Source organism: Equus caballus, chromosome 17 (assembly GCF_041296265.1).
Source record: "Equus caballus isolate H_3958 breed thoroughbred chromosome 17, TB-T2T, whole genome shotgun sequence".
NCBI lineage: Eukaryota > Metazoa > Chordata > Mammalia > Perissodactyla > Equidae > Equus > Equus caballus.
The window spans coordinates 30208660-30227013 of record NC_091700.1 but is presented as its reverse complement, the minus strand read 5'-3'; the positions used below and the strand labels follow the sequence as shown (position 1 = coordinate 30227013).

General features: G+C 40.5%; 1 protein-coding gene across 5 annotated transcripts in view; it reads right to left on the bottom strand.

The window, feature by feature from the left end:
• RFC3 (replication factor C subunit 3) overlaps window positions 1-18354 on the bottom strand; it is a 186228-nt gene that overhangs the window by 12756 nt on the left and 155118 nt on the right. For 3 of the 5 annotated variants that reach the window (XM_070239515.1, XM_070239517.1, XM_070239518.1), the window contains one exon: window positions 1843-1980. In XM_070239515.1, the coding sequence (XP_070095616.1) occupies window positions 1843-1980 (138 nt within the window). Of the gene's footprint in view, window positions 1-1842; window positions 1981-3269; window positions 3463-4108; window positions 4578-18354 lie in introns of those variants that run through there. The other 2 variants (XM_001494657.6, XM_070239516.1) reach the window with 2 other exon arrangements.

The following is an 18354-nucleotide window of genomic DNA, read 5'->3' as shown; positions in this document are numbered from 1 at the left end:
TTATGTATGTTATCTTCTATCATACAAACTTTTAAAATTCATATAGTCCAAGTATGTATTTCTTCTCTTATACAGATTCCATGTTTTCTACTAAAAGGTATTCTTGAGCCACAGGTGTTTATATAGTCTATGAAATTTTATTCTAAGAAATTTAGTGTTTCATTATAACATTTAAGTCTTTAATTCATCTGGAATTTATCTTTATAAATTGTGCATCAGAGAGATTCAACTTTATTTTCCTCTGGGTAGGTAACCAGTTATGCCAGCACACTTCGGTAACTTACCCTTTCCCTACTGATTTGAAATAGACACCCTGTCATATTTCTGGGCTCTCTATTCAGTTCCACTGCTCTAATTCTCTATTCATGCCAATACAATACTGTTTTAATTACAGTAGCCTAAAATATGATTTAATATCTGGTAACACAAGTCCCACTTCACAAAATCTTTTCCAAAATTACAATAGCTAGTCTCAGGAATGTATTCTTCCATATGTACTTTAAGACTATTTCATATAATTTTTTAAAAACTTGGATTTTAATTGAGATTTCACTGGAATTTATACTGTAACTTGGGGAGAACAGATACTTTTAAATATTAAGCCTCCCATCTAAGAACATGCCACATCCTTCCATTTGATCAGCTCTTGATTTTTGTCCTTTTATAAGACATTACAGTTTTCTTCCTACAGATGCCACATCTTTCTTCTTAAATTTGTCCCTACATATTTTATAGGAATTTCCACCAGGAGGTATCACTAACATCTCAAACTCAATGTGTCTAAACACAAGCAAATCCACATTAGCCTAAAATCCATTTATCCTCCTAAAGATTCTAACAGCACTACCTACCTCCAGTCACTCAGCATGCATTTTTTCAGTGCCTAATATGTACAAGACACTATACCAGGGGTAATGACGAATGTGAAAATGAATATGACATGTCCCTTACAAAATTTCAAAACAAATACAATCTTATCAAAGGAGAAGATGTATAAACAATTATAAACAAGGCAAAACAAAGTACTCTAAAAAGTATAAACTACAGATTGTAGAAGGAAAACTTAATTCCAATGGGGTTCAGGGGCACTTCTGAGATGAGATATTTCAGCTATCAAACATCTCTCTAAGGAAGGAATATAAAAATGCACTGTATGTTATGAGGGTGGAAAGCTCAGCCAGGGCAAGACTATGGGAACTCTCTGAACATCCCAGAGGCTCACGCTTCCTTTCCCAATCATTCAGCTGCCCAACCTTTACCAAGGCGCCTGATGCCACATTTAAAATTTTTCTCAAATCACTCACTTTCCATACCCACTACTGCTCTCAGAACAATGAACATTAGAAACTTGAGTTCTGGCTCCAGTGGAGACACTGATTTATTAGGTAATCTGAAATAAATCCCACCACCTACATTTTACCCAAAATCTCCTGTTGCTCATATTTCCTCTCTAACATAATTGCCTTTGGTCTAGTTGTAATACTCAGGTCTATAAATCTGTACCTCTCAATCCTGTTCACCAGAATTACCTGTGAAATTCTTACTTAAATCATACCTTGGGCAGCGATCGTGCAGGGTGTGTGGCATATATAACGAGGATTGAAAATCCCTGCTACAGAGGGCGAAAGGGGTGATTAGGCACACGTGTATGGTGATGGTTATAATTAGTCTTTGGGTGGTGAACATGATGTAACCTACACAGAATTTGAAATATGTTACGATGTACACCTGAAAGTTATATAATGTTATAACCAAATGTTACTGCAATAAAAATAATTAATTAATTAAAAAAAGAAAATCTTTGCTATAAATATTTGGAGGGCCTCCAAGTAAACTGCTTACTGTGATGGTCTGATGTTCAATTCTCAATTTTTCCACTCCAACTCCATAAAGTTCACGTAGAATACACATAATTCTTGTCTTTTTTCCAGCACCTGACGGTCCATACACTAAGAGATGAGGAAAGTCACCACATTGCACCTGGAAAAAAAAGAACGAGGCATTTTCCCTAGACAAACAACTGTTCTAGGCAGAATTAAACTACTTTCTAAGTATCAAACATTTTGTGCCTCACCCTTCAAATGTATGTGTATATGTGCGTGTGTGTGTGTGTGTATATACAGAGACAGATTTTTCTTCAATTAGCTCTAAAATGTTGATTATACCCCTGGCATAAATTTTATATAACTTATATACCTTGTATAGTACGAGTATGTTATCAACTTAAATACCATTCTTGGCACCTGGGGCTTGATCCTGCTGGGGATACTCTTGAAACCAGCATAAAAATACCCCACAGTATTAACCCACCCAAGGGGCAGGGAAGTTGGAGTATGTTACGCTCTCTCTCATCAATCTTTTGTGGATGAGGGGTGGGGGGAAGGGAAGGCATTAATTCCCAGGCATTTCAAGGCTGCTTAGGGGTGTCAGCAAGAGACAGCCTTCAGGAAGCACAGAGACAGGGAGCTGGCAGTCAGTCTGTGTGCACCTACAAGTTAAAAGCAAGGGGCTGGGGCAGGGCACTGACAGCGCTGCATTACACTACCAGCTTCCCAGGTGACTGTGACCATCAGTCAGGTTTGGGAATCAGGGCAACGAAGGCTATCAAGATGAGGAGAACAGCGACCTTAGCTTCAGGTGCAGAAAATCTTGTGGAGCCAAAGTTTTGTAAATAACCATTATAGAAAAAAAGGAACAAGTGTCTTAAAAGAAGTGCTTATTACAGTGAATTTTAATAGTTTGTAAATGACACATAAAGCTAGTATATTAAATTTTCATCCAAAATATTTATTCCAAATTCTGCACAGCAAAAAAAATGGCCGTAGAAAATAAAATGTATCCTATGGCTAAAAAAGTTGAAGTCAAAGCTATTGTAGGAAAACACAATTTGCCTATAAATGAAGTATACAGCTGTAAGAGACTTATTTTAAATTAGTATAGATGGAATACCAATAATAAATGAACTAAAAAAAACTTTCAGTCTCGCAACATGATCAACTTTTCTAATGTCTTTCATAGATAAGGATGGGGTTCCTTTTTTTTATTATTTCTCATTTCAAAAAAAGGACTTAGGGGCCGGACCCGTGGCCTAGTCGTTAAGTTCCCAGGCTCCACTTCCGAGCCCCAGCTTCTGCTCCCAGGTGCAAACCTACACCACTCCTTGGCAGACATGCTGTGGTGGCAACCCACATACAAAACAGAGAAAGACTGGCACAGACGTTAGCGCAGGGTGAATCTTCCTCAGCCAAAAAAAAGTAGTTAAATAGTACCTGTAATTCCGGGAAAGGTGGGGATAGGAAGACCACATTGCTGAGCAAAAACACTTCCATCAACATAGGGTACTTTTAGGCTCTTAAAAGGAGATAAATAGCTCCCACAGCCTCTAGATTTTTCTCCTCAAGACCCTTCTTCCCTTTCCGTTCCCTAGAAGATTCAGTTTGCTTTTCACAAAACACTACCGTTAGACACTTTAATCAACTACTACATAAAAATTGGCATCAGGATGGGGAAAAGAAAAACAACCTTCCATAACGAACTAAAGACAACCTAATACAATCTATTTTAGAATTAGAAATGACCTTAAGAATTAATATAATCCAAATCCTTCCTTTCTGTAAATTGGAACGACATCAAGGAATTTTAGGTAAGCCTGATAACGAGTCAGTCAGATGAACCCTCCGAAGGCCTCCCATCTCACTAAGGATTCAATGGATCCGCCCCCCCACGCTCCCCATTTGCTGTCACTCTGCCCGCCGGCCCACTAGTCTCCAGCTACACTGGCCCTTAGGAAGGTCCCTAGAACAGGCTGTGCACACTCCTGCCTCAGGGATTTTGCACCTGCCGTTCCCTCTACCTGGCCCACTCTTCCCCTGATTTGTGTATCGCGGGCTTTCTCACTGCCTTCAAGTCTTGGCTCAGATGACAATTCTCAGCGAGACTTCTCTCGTTCACACGCACGTCCCCCGCCCCACTCTCTCTCCCCCTCCCCGTTTTGCTTGTCTCGAGCCTCCATCACCCTCCGCGGCGGGAGGGGGATGCACCGCTCCTCAGGGCCGCGGACCCCCGCGCTGGGGGCCTGCCCGCCGCCCGCCCCGTCCTGCCCACTCACCAGGTTGCGCAGCTGCGCCGCCTGCTCCTTGTGATAGTCCAGCCGTCCCAAGGAGCACGGCCGGTATTTGTCCACCCAGAGGCTCATGGCAGCTCGCGTTCCCCGGGCTCGACACTTGAAAGTCCCGCGCGCGCGCTCGCGCCCCCCACGCGAACGCGGAGACGAGATTTCCCGCGAGTTCCAAACCTTGTGACGTCACTACCGGCCGCGGTCTCGTAAAAGACTTAAGGACGGAAGAACTACGGAAGCCTAGCGTGGACAGAATTGACCGCAGCGTCGGTAACACCCAGTTTTAATGTTCATTGTTTGGTCATTTTCTCTTTGTTCTCACCCTCTGTGACAGTTCAACAATTATTAAGCAAAATTGGAAATTGGACTCTGATACTCCAGGCGTTAAATCCGGGTACCTCGGAGAAGCCACTCTTCGATTCTTTCCGTTCGTTCATCAGTCAGTCGTTCGTTCTACAGAAACCTATAAAATATTTACTACGTGGAGCTGTGTTCTTAGCTCTAGAATATATCCGGCTTGGGGCTTTTCTTGGCAGGCACCCAATAAAGTTTTATTGAATAAATTCCTAAAAACAAGAGCAAATGTTTTCTCTCTTTATCTCTTTGTCTCAAGATTCTTACTGTATTGAAAGCAAAAAAATCTAAAGTTTACGGAAAGCTATAGCAATGTGGCCCCTCAAACTACACCTCTCGAATGCACTTTCCTAGGTGTACATAATATCAATTCCTTATTTAATTTATGCTTTTATTTTACAAATTTTTCAGAATCTAAATGTTGTCATTTGATTGCAAGGTCTCACAGGACAGGAATTGATTTCCAAATGATTAATAACCTTCTATCAAGCTGCCCCCCTCATTCATTTATTAAACAAGAATTTATTATACTCTTTTATGAACCACCATATTTGCTGAATTGTTCCTGTGGGCAAAGATACCCTGTGGGCACAGTTAGTGTCAAGATTATGTTTTATCTCTATTCTCGAGAAATTTTCTGAAACAAGCCTGGAAGTCTACCTCCAGGCCTTTGCACTTAACTTTTTTCTCTTCCTGGACCGCTTTGTCCAAGTGTTAACAGAGCCGATCCCTCGCTTCCTTCAGGGTATTTGCTCAAAGTCATCTCCTTAGTGTGGCCTCTCTGATCACCCTATGTAATACTGCAAAACTCTCCACACTCCCTGTGCTCCTCCCCTTTTGAACTGGGTTGGAGGAAAAAAGTGTTGAAATTAGAAGGTAAAGGAAATCGGAAGCAAAGGTATTGAAGTGTCATCTATGTGGATACTGGAATCATGAAAAATAATAATGGAAAAAATTGCTGAAAGGAAGAAAGTGAACCAGGTGATAAAATGATCAGTGAAGTGACATTAGTAGCAATGAACATGACAGTCAAGTTCAACAGGGAGGAAAAGTAGAGAGAGGAGTCTGAAGATGTGTTTCAAAGTTGACAGAGTTTCTAAAAAAGGAGAAATGATGTGGAGGAGACAACAATACACAAAAAAAGACACTTAGCTCACCTACGGTTGCCAGATTACACAAATGAAAATACAGGAGGCCAAGTTAAATTTGAATTTCAGATAATTTTTTAGTGTAAGTATGCCCATGCGATATTAACAGTAATATTGCATGGGCATACTTATACAAATATATGTAAATATATGTACGCATATACTTGTTTATCGGAAATTCAAATTTAATTGAGTATTCTGTATTTTATATGACAGTTCTACTCCAGACCCTTGAATATACAGAATGTGAGAGAGGGCTGCAGAGAAAGTAGGATCCTGGGAGAGAAACAGAACATGAAAACAGTGTTCAGAGAAGGTATGAATATAGAGCAGTGGCTAGCAACTACAGCCCCACTCGCTTAATGTCTCAGGTTCCTCTGCCGGGGTCCAGCCCCAGCTGAGTCCAGGGTCTCCCAAAGGGACGGACGGAGTCGGCGAGAGAGAGACGCAGTGAGACAAGGAGTGAGGTTTCCAAGTCTAACTTTATTTTGTGTATGTATGATTTATATAGGGCTCAGGGTATGCAAGGATGATTTCCTGAAACAATCCCAGTACATATTTTTGGCTTGCGTAAGCAGGTTTTTGCAAGGTAGACAATAGTCCTAAGAGTAATTGATTGCAAGGTAGACAATAGTCCTAAGAGCAATTGATTGTGTGTAGGCCCGGGGGGAGTCAAGCTTCTGTAATTCTTTATTTCAAGGAGGCTACCCGCACCCGCCTCCTGACTCAATGGGCCGTGGCAACCACCGTCCTCCCAGAGAGATCTGTGGGGGCTACAGATTTCTTTGTTCCCTCTCCACTCCCATCGCTTTACCCGACCAAAGGACGGGTCAGAATGTTCTTTCCCTAGAAGATGTTTTTTCCCCAGAACTTTCCCTAGAATATTGCGTTGTATCATTCTCATTCCCAGGGCCGGGCTGACTTCCCCTGAAATAACCCCAGGTGCAGAATAGAGTAAGCAGAAGAAGGAAAGTCAGAAGTACCAGGAAGATTTGTTGCAGGGGCAGCCTGGTAAATTCCCTTGAGGGTCGCCGTGCGTCCCCTCATCTCTCTCCCCGACCGTGTCACAAGGCAGACGCTTAACTTGTAGGCTGACGGCTCCCAGCAGCAAGGCAGGTTTAAATATAGCTTAGATCTTTCCCTATTGTCCCTTGGCGAGTGCCTTGCACGTCTGCCAGTAGCACCGCCGGACCTTGTCACACAGCGGTGGTAGCTAAGCCTGGAGACCGGCTCCCAGCATTCCTCAGCTCAAAATGGGGTTAATGAATCCTGTTTCACGTGGCTCATTTGAGGATTAAGTGAGGTAATATAAACACCTACTACATAGAAGGCACTCAATCATTAGTAGTTATATTTTATTGAGAAGAGACATATTCACAGTGATGCAGGATGAGGGGACATGAATACAGAGATGGTAAGAACAGATCAAGGTTAAATCTGCACTCAGATCAGCTGAACAGAAATGATAAAGTTGCCATCTTATACTCGTAACTGAGGGCTATGAAGAACCAACCCAACCTTCCAAAGGCCCTCAAGGTGAAGGATTGTGTTACGCGCGCTCTTCTGCTCCTGACCCTTGGCAGTTCCTCCTAATGCAGCTTACTGTGGCAAATTGTAATCTGTTCTTGCCAGAGCCAGGAGTAAGCTTCTTCTCTAGGCTAGATCTAATTTTGGTCATTTAAAGAGAAGTAATGAGGCAGAAATTTCATGATTTCAAGAGGCCAAGAGACTAGTTAAGAGTGTATGTGTTGTCAACTTAAAAAAGTAAATTGGCCAGTAGTTTTACCACAAAATGAGTTTTTCCAGGAACAACCAAAAGAATTGCAATTTCAGGATATGCACACTATGGCAAACTATAAAAATCCGAAGAAACGAAGGCTTGGCTTTATAGAGGGGAAAGGGAGTTGGGAGGGGCCTTAATGAAAAGTCCGCTGGAGGAAACTGGGACTTCTCATTGGTTGCCTTGCTACAGTCTCTCATTGGCTGGGCTGTTCCCAGCTGGGGAGAGAAATCTTCCTTCCTCCTGCTGGATGGTAAATTGGAAAACACCTTCCTGTCAGAGATGTAAGCCTATGTCTCTGTCTCTTCCAGTTTGGTGTAGTTGGCTGTGTTCAAGCTCCCATACGGGCCTCCATGAGTCCAATTTAGTTGGAGTTTCTTTTGTTCATTTCACAGTGTAATTTTACTTGCTCTTTATTCTCTATTCAAAACAATACTAAAAAAAAGACGTGATCACTTGGACTTCACCCCCACACTTGTGAGTTTTCTTCTTTTTTAATGTGTCTGAGCAGATTTGGACCTTCCTTTTCAGAGAGCATACCTAGAAAAATTTACCAGCATCTTGGCCTTTATTTAAAAGTGAGAAAGAGTTCTGGCCCTTTTTATTATCATTTATTCTCTGATTGGCAGTGATCAACTATAATTGGTAATTATAGCATCAATTATAATTCCATTCCTTCATTTGAGACAGGACCAATGGGCAGATCCCTCTCTGCACTTTAGAAATAACATTAAATAGTAACTGGAAAAAACTGTGAACAAAGATTTCTCACAGGAGCTTTATATTATGCCACATTTCATTTGTGGCAGTAATACAAAATTTATCGTTCTGAAATCAGTGAACATAGACCTTGGTACAAATAACTTGAGAACAATAGTTTAAAACTCCCAAAGGGAGAGAAGAAATGTCAAATTCATGGTAAATTGTGGCAGAGACAATGCAATGTATTCGCCAAATCTCTTTCCTGCTCCTCTGGGTACAGGTGCTTTCTCCAGCTTCCTCTGTAGAGTTAGTGGAATCATGTGATTGAGTTCTGGCCAGTGGAAAGTAGGCTGCAATTATGGGCACATTTCCATGCCTATGGTATTAAAATTCCTGGGTGCTTCTCCACACCTCGTTCTCTCATTGCCAGTTTAATCAGAGAATCCAGAGGAGGACTCTGAGGTTCTAGGGGAGAGTTGAGGCCCTAGATGGAAGGCAACTGGGTCCCTGCCTCTTAGCCTGGCTTGCTCCACCCCTTCCTGAAGGCAGAGCAGGTAATTTATTTGGGAGATGATCAGAGGGATCAGCAGTGAGGGACTGAGGAAAGTGAAACAGAGGAGGAAGTAAAGCCAAAGCAAGGGGGTGTTATCAAGGTCACCTTAGTGGGCATCTGGGGCTTGCTGGCTCTGGGGACTTTCTGAGGAAGGTATAGAATATTTCTTTGAATTGTCTATCGAGGAGGAATAGGGAGAATCCACCAGCTCCCATGCCCCATAGGTTGAGGCTTTCCCTTGAGGGTGGTATTCCCCAACACATACCCAGTTCTGTGCTGAGCCTGTGTGCTGAGCAGGATCCAACAGTGCCCTTGCTATCAAAGCCCAACAATCCCACCATTTTTTCTTATCCATTTATTCTCCCATTCTCCAAGAGAACAGATAATAATGGGTTTGTACTTTTCATATTAAATTTACACACTGAATGAAAATACCACAGGATATTAAAGAGTGAATTTTTCTCAAGACAACTACAATAGAAATAATAGCCATGATTTATCAGAGAGACTGGTGCATAACAGAGAAGTATTTTTTACTGAAAAGGCAAAATGGCACCTCATTAAAATGCCAGGGATTTTCAAGTTGAGTGGGGAGGCAGACAGTTCTTTGGCTGGTGTCCCTTTGGGTCTTTGCCGTTGACAGAAGCATTGCTTCAAAAAGGAAATCCAGGACTTCAAACCTTGTGGGTCCATTGTATGTCAAGAGCCACTTCAGCCCATTCTCCCCAGTCAAGAATATGTGCTTACTGAGTGATCTCTATTACTAGAGTAAATTTTGTTCTAGTTTTATTTTCTCTTTAATATGAAAATTGTTTTCTTTCTAAATGTATATTTTATTTCTCTTATGGTAAATCTGTTGATTACATTGCATTGGAAAGAGGAGGGTCCCTGAAATACTGTATTACAACAATGAAGGCAGACTACAGCCGTGGTGCACCACAACATAGATTTTATTAGTCATATGAGGCACTTCTGTTCATGACCTAAGTATCCTAGATAGATTTCCGAGTCTGTTGGGTGTCAACTAGCACAGCTGGTGTCCCTGGCTCTGAGGAGTGTCTCAGGACAGCAGCTCTTGATAGTAGACAATGGAAATGTGGGTGCTATGAATCAGAGAGCATGAAAGGTCTTCCTGCCCTGTTTCTGAGCCATGGGACCATCCAAAGAGGAGTCAGAGCATGAGATTCAGATATGTGCCTGGGTGAGCGGCTGGAGGGTAGGAGCAGCTGACACCATGTGGTGCTTTTATATTCAATTTGACAAGTATTGTTATTTATGTTTTCATACATGTATGGATAACCACAATCCAGATCAAGATATAGAACATTTCCACCATCCTAAAATGCTCTCTCCTGTGCCTGCCTATTTATTCAATATAACCCCTAGACTGGCCGCTATTCTAAGTGCTATTATCATATATTATTTTCTCTGTTCTTAATCTTCATATAAAGGAAATCATATAGTGTGTTTTCTTTTGGTGTGACTTTTTTTACTCATTGTATGTCTGCAAAATTCATCCATCTGTTGTATGTAGCAATAAATTGTCCCTGTTTTTATTGCTGTGCAGTATTCCATTGTATCAATATCAGGACAGACTTTATGGGAATGTTACCTGTGCAGTGCCACATAGCTTCTTGCTTGGCTTAATGTTCTGCTGTTGCCATCTTGAAATTCTTAATAATTTCTTAACAAGGTACCTGCATTTCCATTTTGCACTGGGCCCTGTAAATTATGTAGCTGATCCTGATAAATATATCTCAATTTATTTATCCCTTGTACTGTTGATGGACAGTTTCCATGTTTTGGCTAGTAAGAATAATATTACTGAACATTCTTGTACATATTTTTGAGATATGTACTAATTTCTGTTGGATACATACATCTAGGAATTAAATTCCTGGGTATCTGATAAGGGTAGACATATATTCCACTGCAGTAGATCCTAACACGAGTTTTCCAAAATATTCATACCAATTTACATACCCACCAGCACAGGACAAAAGTTACACATCTCATATCCTTCCTAACAAGCATCTTTGTCATTGTGGTAAAATATCCATGACATAAAATTTACCATTTGAACCATTTTTAAGTGTACAGTTCAGTAGCATTAAGCACATTCACGTTGTTGTGCAACCATCACCACCATCCAACTCCAGAACTTTATCATCATCCCATACTGGAACTCTGTACCTATCAAACAGTAACTCCTCATGTTGGTAATCCCCAGACCCTGGCAGCCACCATTGTACTTTTTCTCTACTATGAATTTGAATGAATTTGACTAGTCTAGGTACCTTGAGAGGTGGAACCATAAAATATTTGTCCTATTGTGTCTGGCTTATTTCACTTACTATAACATCTTCAAGGTTCATCCATGTTGTAATATGTATCAGAATTTCATGTATTTCAAGCCTGAATTATATTCCATTGTATATAGCATATGTATATATATATTGTTATATATCATAATTTGTTTATCCATTTATCCATCAATAGACATTTGGGTTGTTTCCATCTTTTGGCCTTTGTGAATAATGCTGCTGTGGGCATTGGTGTACAAATATCTGTTCAAGCTCCTGATTTCAATTCTTTGGAGTATATACCCAGAAGTGGAATTGCCATATCATGCAGTAATTCTATGTTTAGTTTTTTGAGTAGCCACCATCCTGTTTTTCATTGCAGCTGCACCATTTTACATTCCCAGCAATGCACAAAGCTCACAGTGTCTCCACATCCTCACCAACCAGCAAGCCTTTTCAATTTTAGCCATTCTGGTGGGTTTGTAGAAGAATCTCTTTATGGTTTTAATTACCCTAATGATTAACGATGTTGAGCATTTTCTCATGTGCCTGTTGGTGATCAGAATATTCTTTTGTAAAGTGCCTATTCAAGTCTTTTTGCTAATTTTTTATTAGATTATCTCTTTTATTGGTTTGTTTCTTTTCAAACATATATATTGTAAATATCTCTTTCTAGGTGTGGTTTAGCTTTGAACTGTCTTAATGGTTTCTCTTGATGAACAGAAGTTCTTCATTTTAATGCAGTCTGGTGCATACTGTTTTAAAAGATCTTTGCCTAGTCCAAAATCATGAAGATATTCTCCTGTGGGGTTTTTTTAAGCTTTATTGTTTTATTCTCACATTTAGACTTTATAGTCACTGGAATTGATTATCTTGTACGCTGTATGACATAAGGGTCAAGATAGATTTTTTTCCATGTGGATATCCAGTTACACCCATGCTATTTATTGAAAAGACCTTTCTCCACTGCAGTGTAGGATCACCTGGTCATAAATCAGGTGACCATATTTATGTGGATTTGTTTTTTAACTCCTCATTCTGCTCCGTTGGTCTATTTGTCTATCCAGGTACAGATACCACACCGTCTTGATTATTATAGCTTTGTAAAACATCTTGGTTTCTGGTAGTTTGAGTCTTTTTGTTCTTCTTATTCAAAGCTGCCTTTGCCAGTCTTTGGCCTCTGTTTTCATATAAATGCGAGAATAAGCTTGTCAATTTTGCAGAAGTCTTGGCTGAGATTCTGTTTGGAATTACTAGTTACAGGCATTTAAGTCCACGTTTGAACATTGTGGATTTCATCTCATTGATCATGGAAAACATAAAATATAAAATGTTCCACTTGAGAACATTACAAATCTGTCACCCATTTTACTTAAGCCTTTATGGATGCAGCTGAAATTTCAAAAGCAAAAAAGCACTTTTTTCCTGCACAATTGAACTATGATACATATTTAACACATCTTCAATTGCCCTTAATACATTTTTGGAAGGTAATATATTAAACCTGAAAATAGTCACTCATAGATGTTAAAAAGGAGAATTTATTTTACATGAAATAGCATCAAAAATCAATTACAACTTTAAAAACACAAAATGCGATTAAATATTCCATATGAAAAGAAGACAGGGTCTTTATTCCTTTGAGGCTCTGTGGCTCTTGTCACTGATATTACTTCATCTTGATGTTTTAAAAATGATTAATCTGTGGCCTCAGAGAAGGACCTGGAAGACAGGAGATCCCACAGTGGACTGGAGCAAGAGGACATGCCAGGGCGCAGGTGCAGGAAAGTCTAAGGCAACAGTGACAACAGCAAGTTTGGAAAATGACCACTTGAGGCTGGAGCAGGAGGATGACTGTCTCCAAAAGATGAAATTAATATCTGATGTGCTCACACATCCTGGATGAGATTTACACATATACAAGAGAGTTTGGGGATAAGCAGCAATAGGTACATTGAAAACTAAGTCAAAGAGAAAACAAGACAATTACTAACAGCAGGAAACATAAAAATTGTATAAAAGGAGTATATAGTCTCCAAGAAAGGAAATGTTGTAACATTATATCACGTGGCTCAACTGTGAATAATATTTACATAATCAAAATAATGCAAATATCCATTTACCTAACCAGAAATTATGATGTAAGTGCACTGGGAAGAAGAGGGGAGGGGAGGTGTGTCTGGTGTGAGAGGGGGAGGTATGTAAGAGAGGTAAGCCCTCATTTTCCATAGTAGGAAATCAATAGCTAAATTTTCAAAGTCAAGAAAAAGCAGTATTAGTATGTTATTAAGAAATATGGAGTTAATACCAAAACACACAGAGACTTACACACTGAAAGAGTTGAAGGTGTTTTCTCTGGGAAGCAGGAATGAAGTAGTGGGGCAGAGACCAGAGACAGTGGATTTATTATTTCAATAATGGCTTTAAACAGGATTTCTAGGGAGACTCCCCCTAATCAGGTAGGTCAGGAAAAGTTTCTTTGAGGGAGTAACACTTAGAATGAGGCTAGGGCATTGGAATGGGCCAGAAAGGAAGAAGGAGAGAGTATTTTAGGATAAAGGGTCAAACCCTGCATAGGCCCTGCATGGGGAAATGGCTGGGCTCATACTGAAAGTCTTGTTGGGCTTGAGAAGAGTGAACGTGGAAGAGAAAGGCATGAGATGAGACTGGACAGGCCAGTGCTGAGTCTGTGCTGGGCGGCCCTCCTTGGTTTTAATAGGGATTTCTTGGTCTATATCCCGAGTTTCCTCTAGTTACCTCACAGATGTTGTAACAGGATTAAGCTGGTTCTTCCCAACTCCAACACTCTACAGTTCTAAAATCCTGAGCAGCTTTCCTAGGGATTTTGCTTGATGATGCAAAGGTCTCTGCTGGAAGTCAGGAAGAGGCTCCACCCTGGCCACTGCTTTGTTCCTGGCTCCCTGCTTGACTTTGAGCGAGTCACTTTCTGCAGGCCTGGATGGACTCATCCACAAAACGAAAGGCTGGACTGGACAGCCTCTAAGTGCCCTGCAAGCTCTAACCCTCTATCACCTTGCTATCACACTCTGTCATCTTTGTGCTTTCGCCAAAAAAGAAGAATACTCAGTTCTTCAAAGGATCACATTTTTGGTGAAACTCCTCCTTTTGCCATGATCTTTAGCAATTCCTCAAGTTCCCAACTTTTGAGGTGTTTCTGCAAAGCAGAATAGCGATATCAATGAATTTTGGTTTTAGCAAATGGGATGTGGAAACAATGATCCAGGATTGGTGGCAGTCTATTATTACAGCTTTAGACCAGTTCGTTGCAACATTGTTTCAAAAATATAACTTGATTTTTTTCTCTTAGAAATAATTATTATATAAATTTTATTAACTAGGTAATAATTTTAGCAACATTATTGTGCTTTTCCTATAGTCACAGCAGCCCATTAACCCATATTGTTTGATGATTTTTCTAGTTTCTGTATATCTTCTGCAACTCTTTTTAACCAAATCTTTCTTATCATTTTTACCATCAATCTGTATTCTGGAATGCTGTAAATTTTTAGTATTATGGCACAACTTGGCTTGACATAGATATACCTTTGTTCGTTCACTCAGTCAGTCAGTTGAGCAGGAGGAAGCCATTCGTTCACCTACCAGTTATTGAGCACCTGAAGCCTGGCAATGTGCTAGATATCAAAAATGGAGATCAGAGTAAGCATCATTTACCCATAACAAAAGAACCTTTACTGATATCTTTATTGATATTTTAGGGATATTAATTTGTTCTCGATACATTCAAACCAAAATAACAGTAGGATTAGAGCAATGGAATGCAGAAATGGAGTCATTTGTCAGAATCACAGCAAGGTGAGCATAAGACTAGGAACCCGCCTTTTTAATCTGCTGTCTCACCACTGCGCCACTCTGTCATTCCCTGAATGATTAACATCTAACTAGTGTTAAGGGCAAATGCAAAACAAAGAGTAACCAACTCTAACTTCTATTTGTTTCTTTGTCTTCCACAATACTAGAGTGGAAATTGTTCTACTTTCTTCTGATTATAAGGTAAGTGATGTTCGTTATAGAAAATGCAGAAGATAGACAGACAAATAGATACATAGATGTGTATCCTTCTGTCCATATCTATATTTTAACCTACAGAGTCTCTAATGGAGTCAATCAGCCTGAGTCTTGTATTTGTTTCTATGTGTGATAAAGAAAGCTGGGATTTCAGTACCATTGCTATTGGATTTCCAGAGTAACAAATCACTGATTCTGTAATAAATCTATGATCATTTTCAACAATATCTTTCTGTCTGGAGTCTAGGCACTATACTACAATTTCTATCTACGTAAATGGTTGACACTAAGTGTCACTTATTCATTTTGGGGCATTTGAATAACTGTATTGCTGTCTTTTGGTTTAAAAGAAAAATCTCTTTCTAGATGGTCTAAAGTTTTCTATTCCTTCAGACTTTCGCATTGTTCTCTGTGAGCTCTTGTGCATCCTGTGTACCAAACTCCCTGCAAAGGGTCATGACCTAGAGGTTTCAAATCCATTTGGTTGCTTTAGTTAACTCTTGTTCAGAGGAGATGTTTTCATAATTCTTCTTGGACTTTTGTTTTTGTTAGTGTTTATAACTTCTTCCTACTATGTATGCAATAGTAACAATGCCCTCCCAATCACTTGTCTTCTCTGAAAACTAAAAGTACATATTTAATTCGGAAATATCTAAATAGCACTTTCCCTTTGAAAACTGTAAAGACTGAGTCTTAAAACAGATGACAACAATGAGTAAGAGAAGACAATAAGTGATCAGAGAAATGAGTGAAATACAGGTAGAATTTCTGAGTCAGCTGCAGAAAACTTCAGAATTTGGTGATAATATTCTTATACAGTGGGGCGTCCTTGAAAGCCATCAATGAGTAAATCAGTTTATACATACTATGAAGGGGATGTATGATTAATAAGATAGGCTCTGTTCTCAAGATGCTTATGGAATAAGCATATATGCAAATAACTCTCATGAAAGCCTTATGTGATAAATTCCTTAATGGAGGTTCAAACAATTTTACAGAGGTTCAAGTTCGATTCTGGGTTGAACGACTAAGGAAGGCTTCATGGAGGACCTGGCATTTGAGCTGGGCTCTGAAGGATCCTTAGCAGGGTTACAGCTAAGGAAATCCTAGGGAAGGTATTCTTGGCGTGGAGGATTGTAATGAGCAAAGGCCAGAAGGTGTTCACATATAGAGCGTGATTTTGTTATGGTGAAAAGTATAAGTAAAGTAGGGGTGGGAGAGAAGTTTGGGAAGAAAAGTTGGGACAAATGTTCAAAGATTTGTGACTGCTAGCTTAATGTCTTTACCCTTATTCATAAACAACAAGAAGCCACTAAGGGAATGATATACTGTCTTGTCTATAGGAAGAGCACAGAATATATTTGGTAAACTCAGTGACAAGATATAGTAAGATGAGTTGTGTGAACAGGCACAAATAAGAAGATGGGGGAAGTGAAGGATACAGAGGTGGAGAGACTTACCCAAAGATTCACAGTTATTGAGTGAAAAATAAAAGGATCGTATAAATAAAATAAGTAATAAAAGGATTTCACCCCAGACAGCCCAACTCCAGCCTCCACATGCATTTTCCAAAAAGCAGCAAAACATGGTGGAGGTGGTACAACTGATGAGTCCGGCTCCTGGCCATAATCCCCTGCGTGATCTTTCATGACGACCACAGACAATCGGAAAGACTTTTCCTAGTAGACCTCACAGGGGAACCCTCTGCACACCAGGCCACTCTGCCAGCCATGCTTATGCCTCTTTATCAAAGGCTTTAGGCCAAGAGCCTCCTTAGGCACCTCCGCTGAGACTTCCTTAATGGAGAGAACCTTGAAGACACTTTTCTCCACTCTGACTCAGTACCCCCTCTCCCTACCCCTGGCTCCCGGGTCCACAGAACAGCAGAAGGCTTTTGTTCAGGGCTCCCGTGGCAGTGAGACAATTCCCTCGTCTGTGCTGATCCCCCTGACTCTTGCTTGGCAACAGTCCTGGGGAAAAATGGAACTCTGGGGTTGGGGAGAGGAGGAGCAGAGCTTTCTCCTCTTTAGTTTCTTACTCACAATAGTCAAAGGATTGACTATTACTTTCCTTTTGGCTTAGTCTCTTAATGGACTACTTACTCTGACACCTGGCAGCTCAGATCTCACCAGCTCAGCTCAGTCTTGACAACAGCTTATCACCAACATGAGATACAGCACATTTGGAGCTCTAAAACACCCAGAAAATGGCTGGGGGAGCAGAGTTCCAGCTTACAGGATATAGAAAAGGGGCTCTGTAAAACATGGCACTTCATAAAGCCATGCCGGTGGCATATGAGTATTGGGAAAGGCCCAATGGTCTTGGGAAAGAACCCCCCAGGGCAACGTAGCTCAGGTCCTGGAAAGGAAAAAGGCCTCATTTCAGGTCTTCCAGAGCTTCAAGGCACAAAACACAAAGCTATGGCTTTATTGAGGCTGAAACATCCCTGCCTTGGACTCTCAAACTGCCAGGTTGAGCAGAATTGGTTTGCCTTTCAGTTTAAACGCCCAGGGCTCGCTACCCCAGCCCACTGTCAATTCAGCGCTCCAGTGTAGTCAAGGTGCAGCTTGCCTTCAATTCCCATGGCTTCTGCGTGGTAGAGCTAGCAGGAATAATTGAGAGGCAGAAATAATCCAGGGGCCTCTTTTTAATCTTTTGTTTTAGCCTCCTCCTTAAAAGTAGCAACATTTAAATCAGTAGGGTTTTGTTCCCTTTCCCGCCACCCTTACATCTATTGTAGCAATAAAGAGTGGCAGGTGAATTCCACAGGTATTCATGTCCCCCTTCTCCTATGGGTGGTTGAGAGCAATGAGCAGCCCACCTCTGGCCCGCCCATGAAAGTTGCCGACATGCATGTACTATATGTTCTCCATTTTCACATTCCTACCTTTGCTACCTCATTTTTCACCTATTTTAAAATTTATTTTGCTGAATGTTATCTGTCTAACCACCTTAACTCTTTTTGAACATGGCGGAGTATGCACAAATAAATACAGGAATAGTCAATACGTTGGCAATTCAGAAACAAAACAGCAAACGATTGGAAGGAAAAATGGAAAGGCCAAGAGTGTGGCTAATTTGCTACCTTGGTAATTCTCTCCTTTAAACATGGGAGGGAATCACTGCTTCTGATAAGAGGGGCTGTTCTTCTGATGTGGAGTTTTTAAGGCCATCATAGTCTGAAATTTCCCCAAAGCAAACCAGAACTTCTCAAAAAACCAGTCATGAACAGACCCTGACTAGAACTCCGAGATTCTATGGCTGAAAGCCCACACTGAAGGAAGTCACTGCTGCTGCTCTTGTTTTGTATTGTTTTGAGTTCTGTTTTGTTTTTCTTTTGAAACACGCTA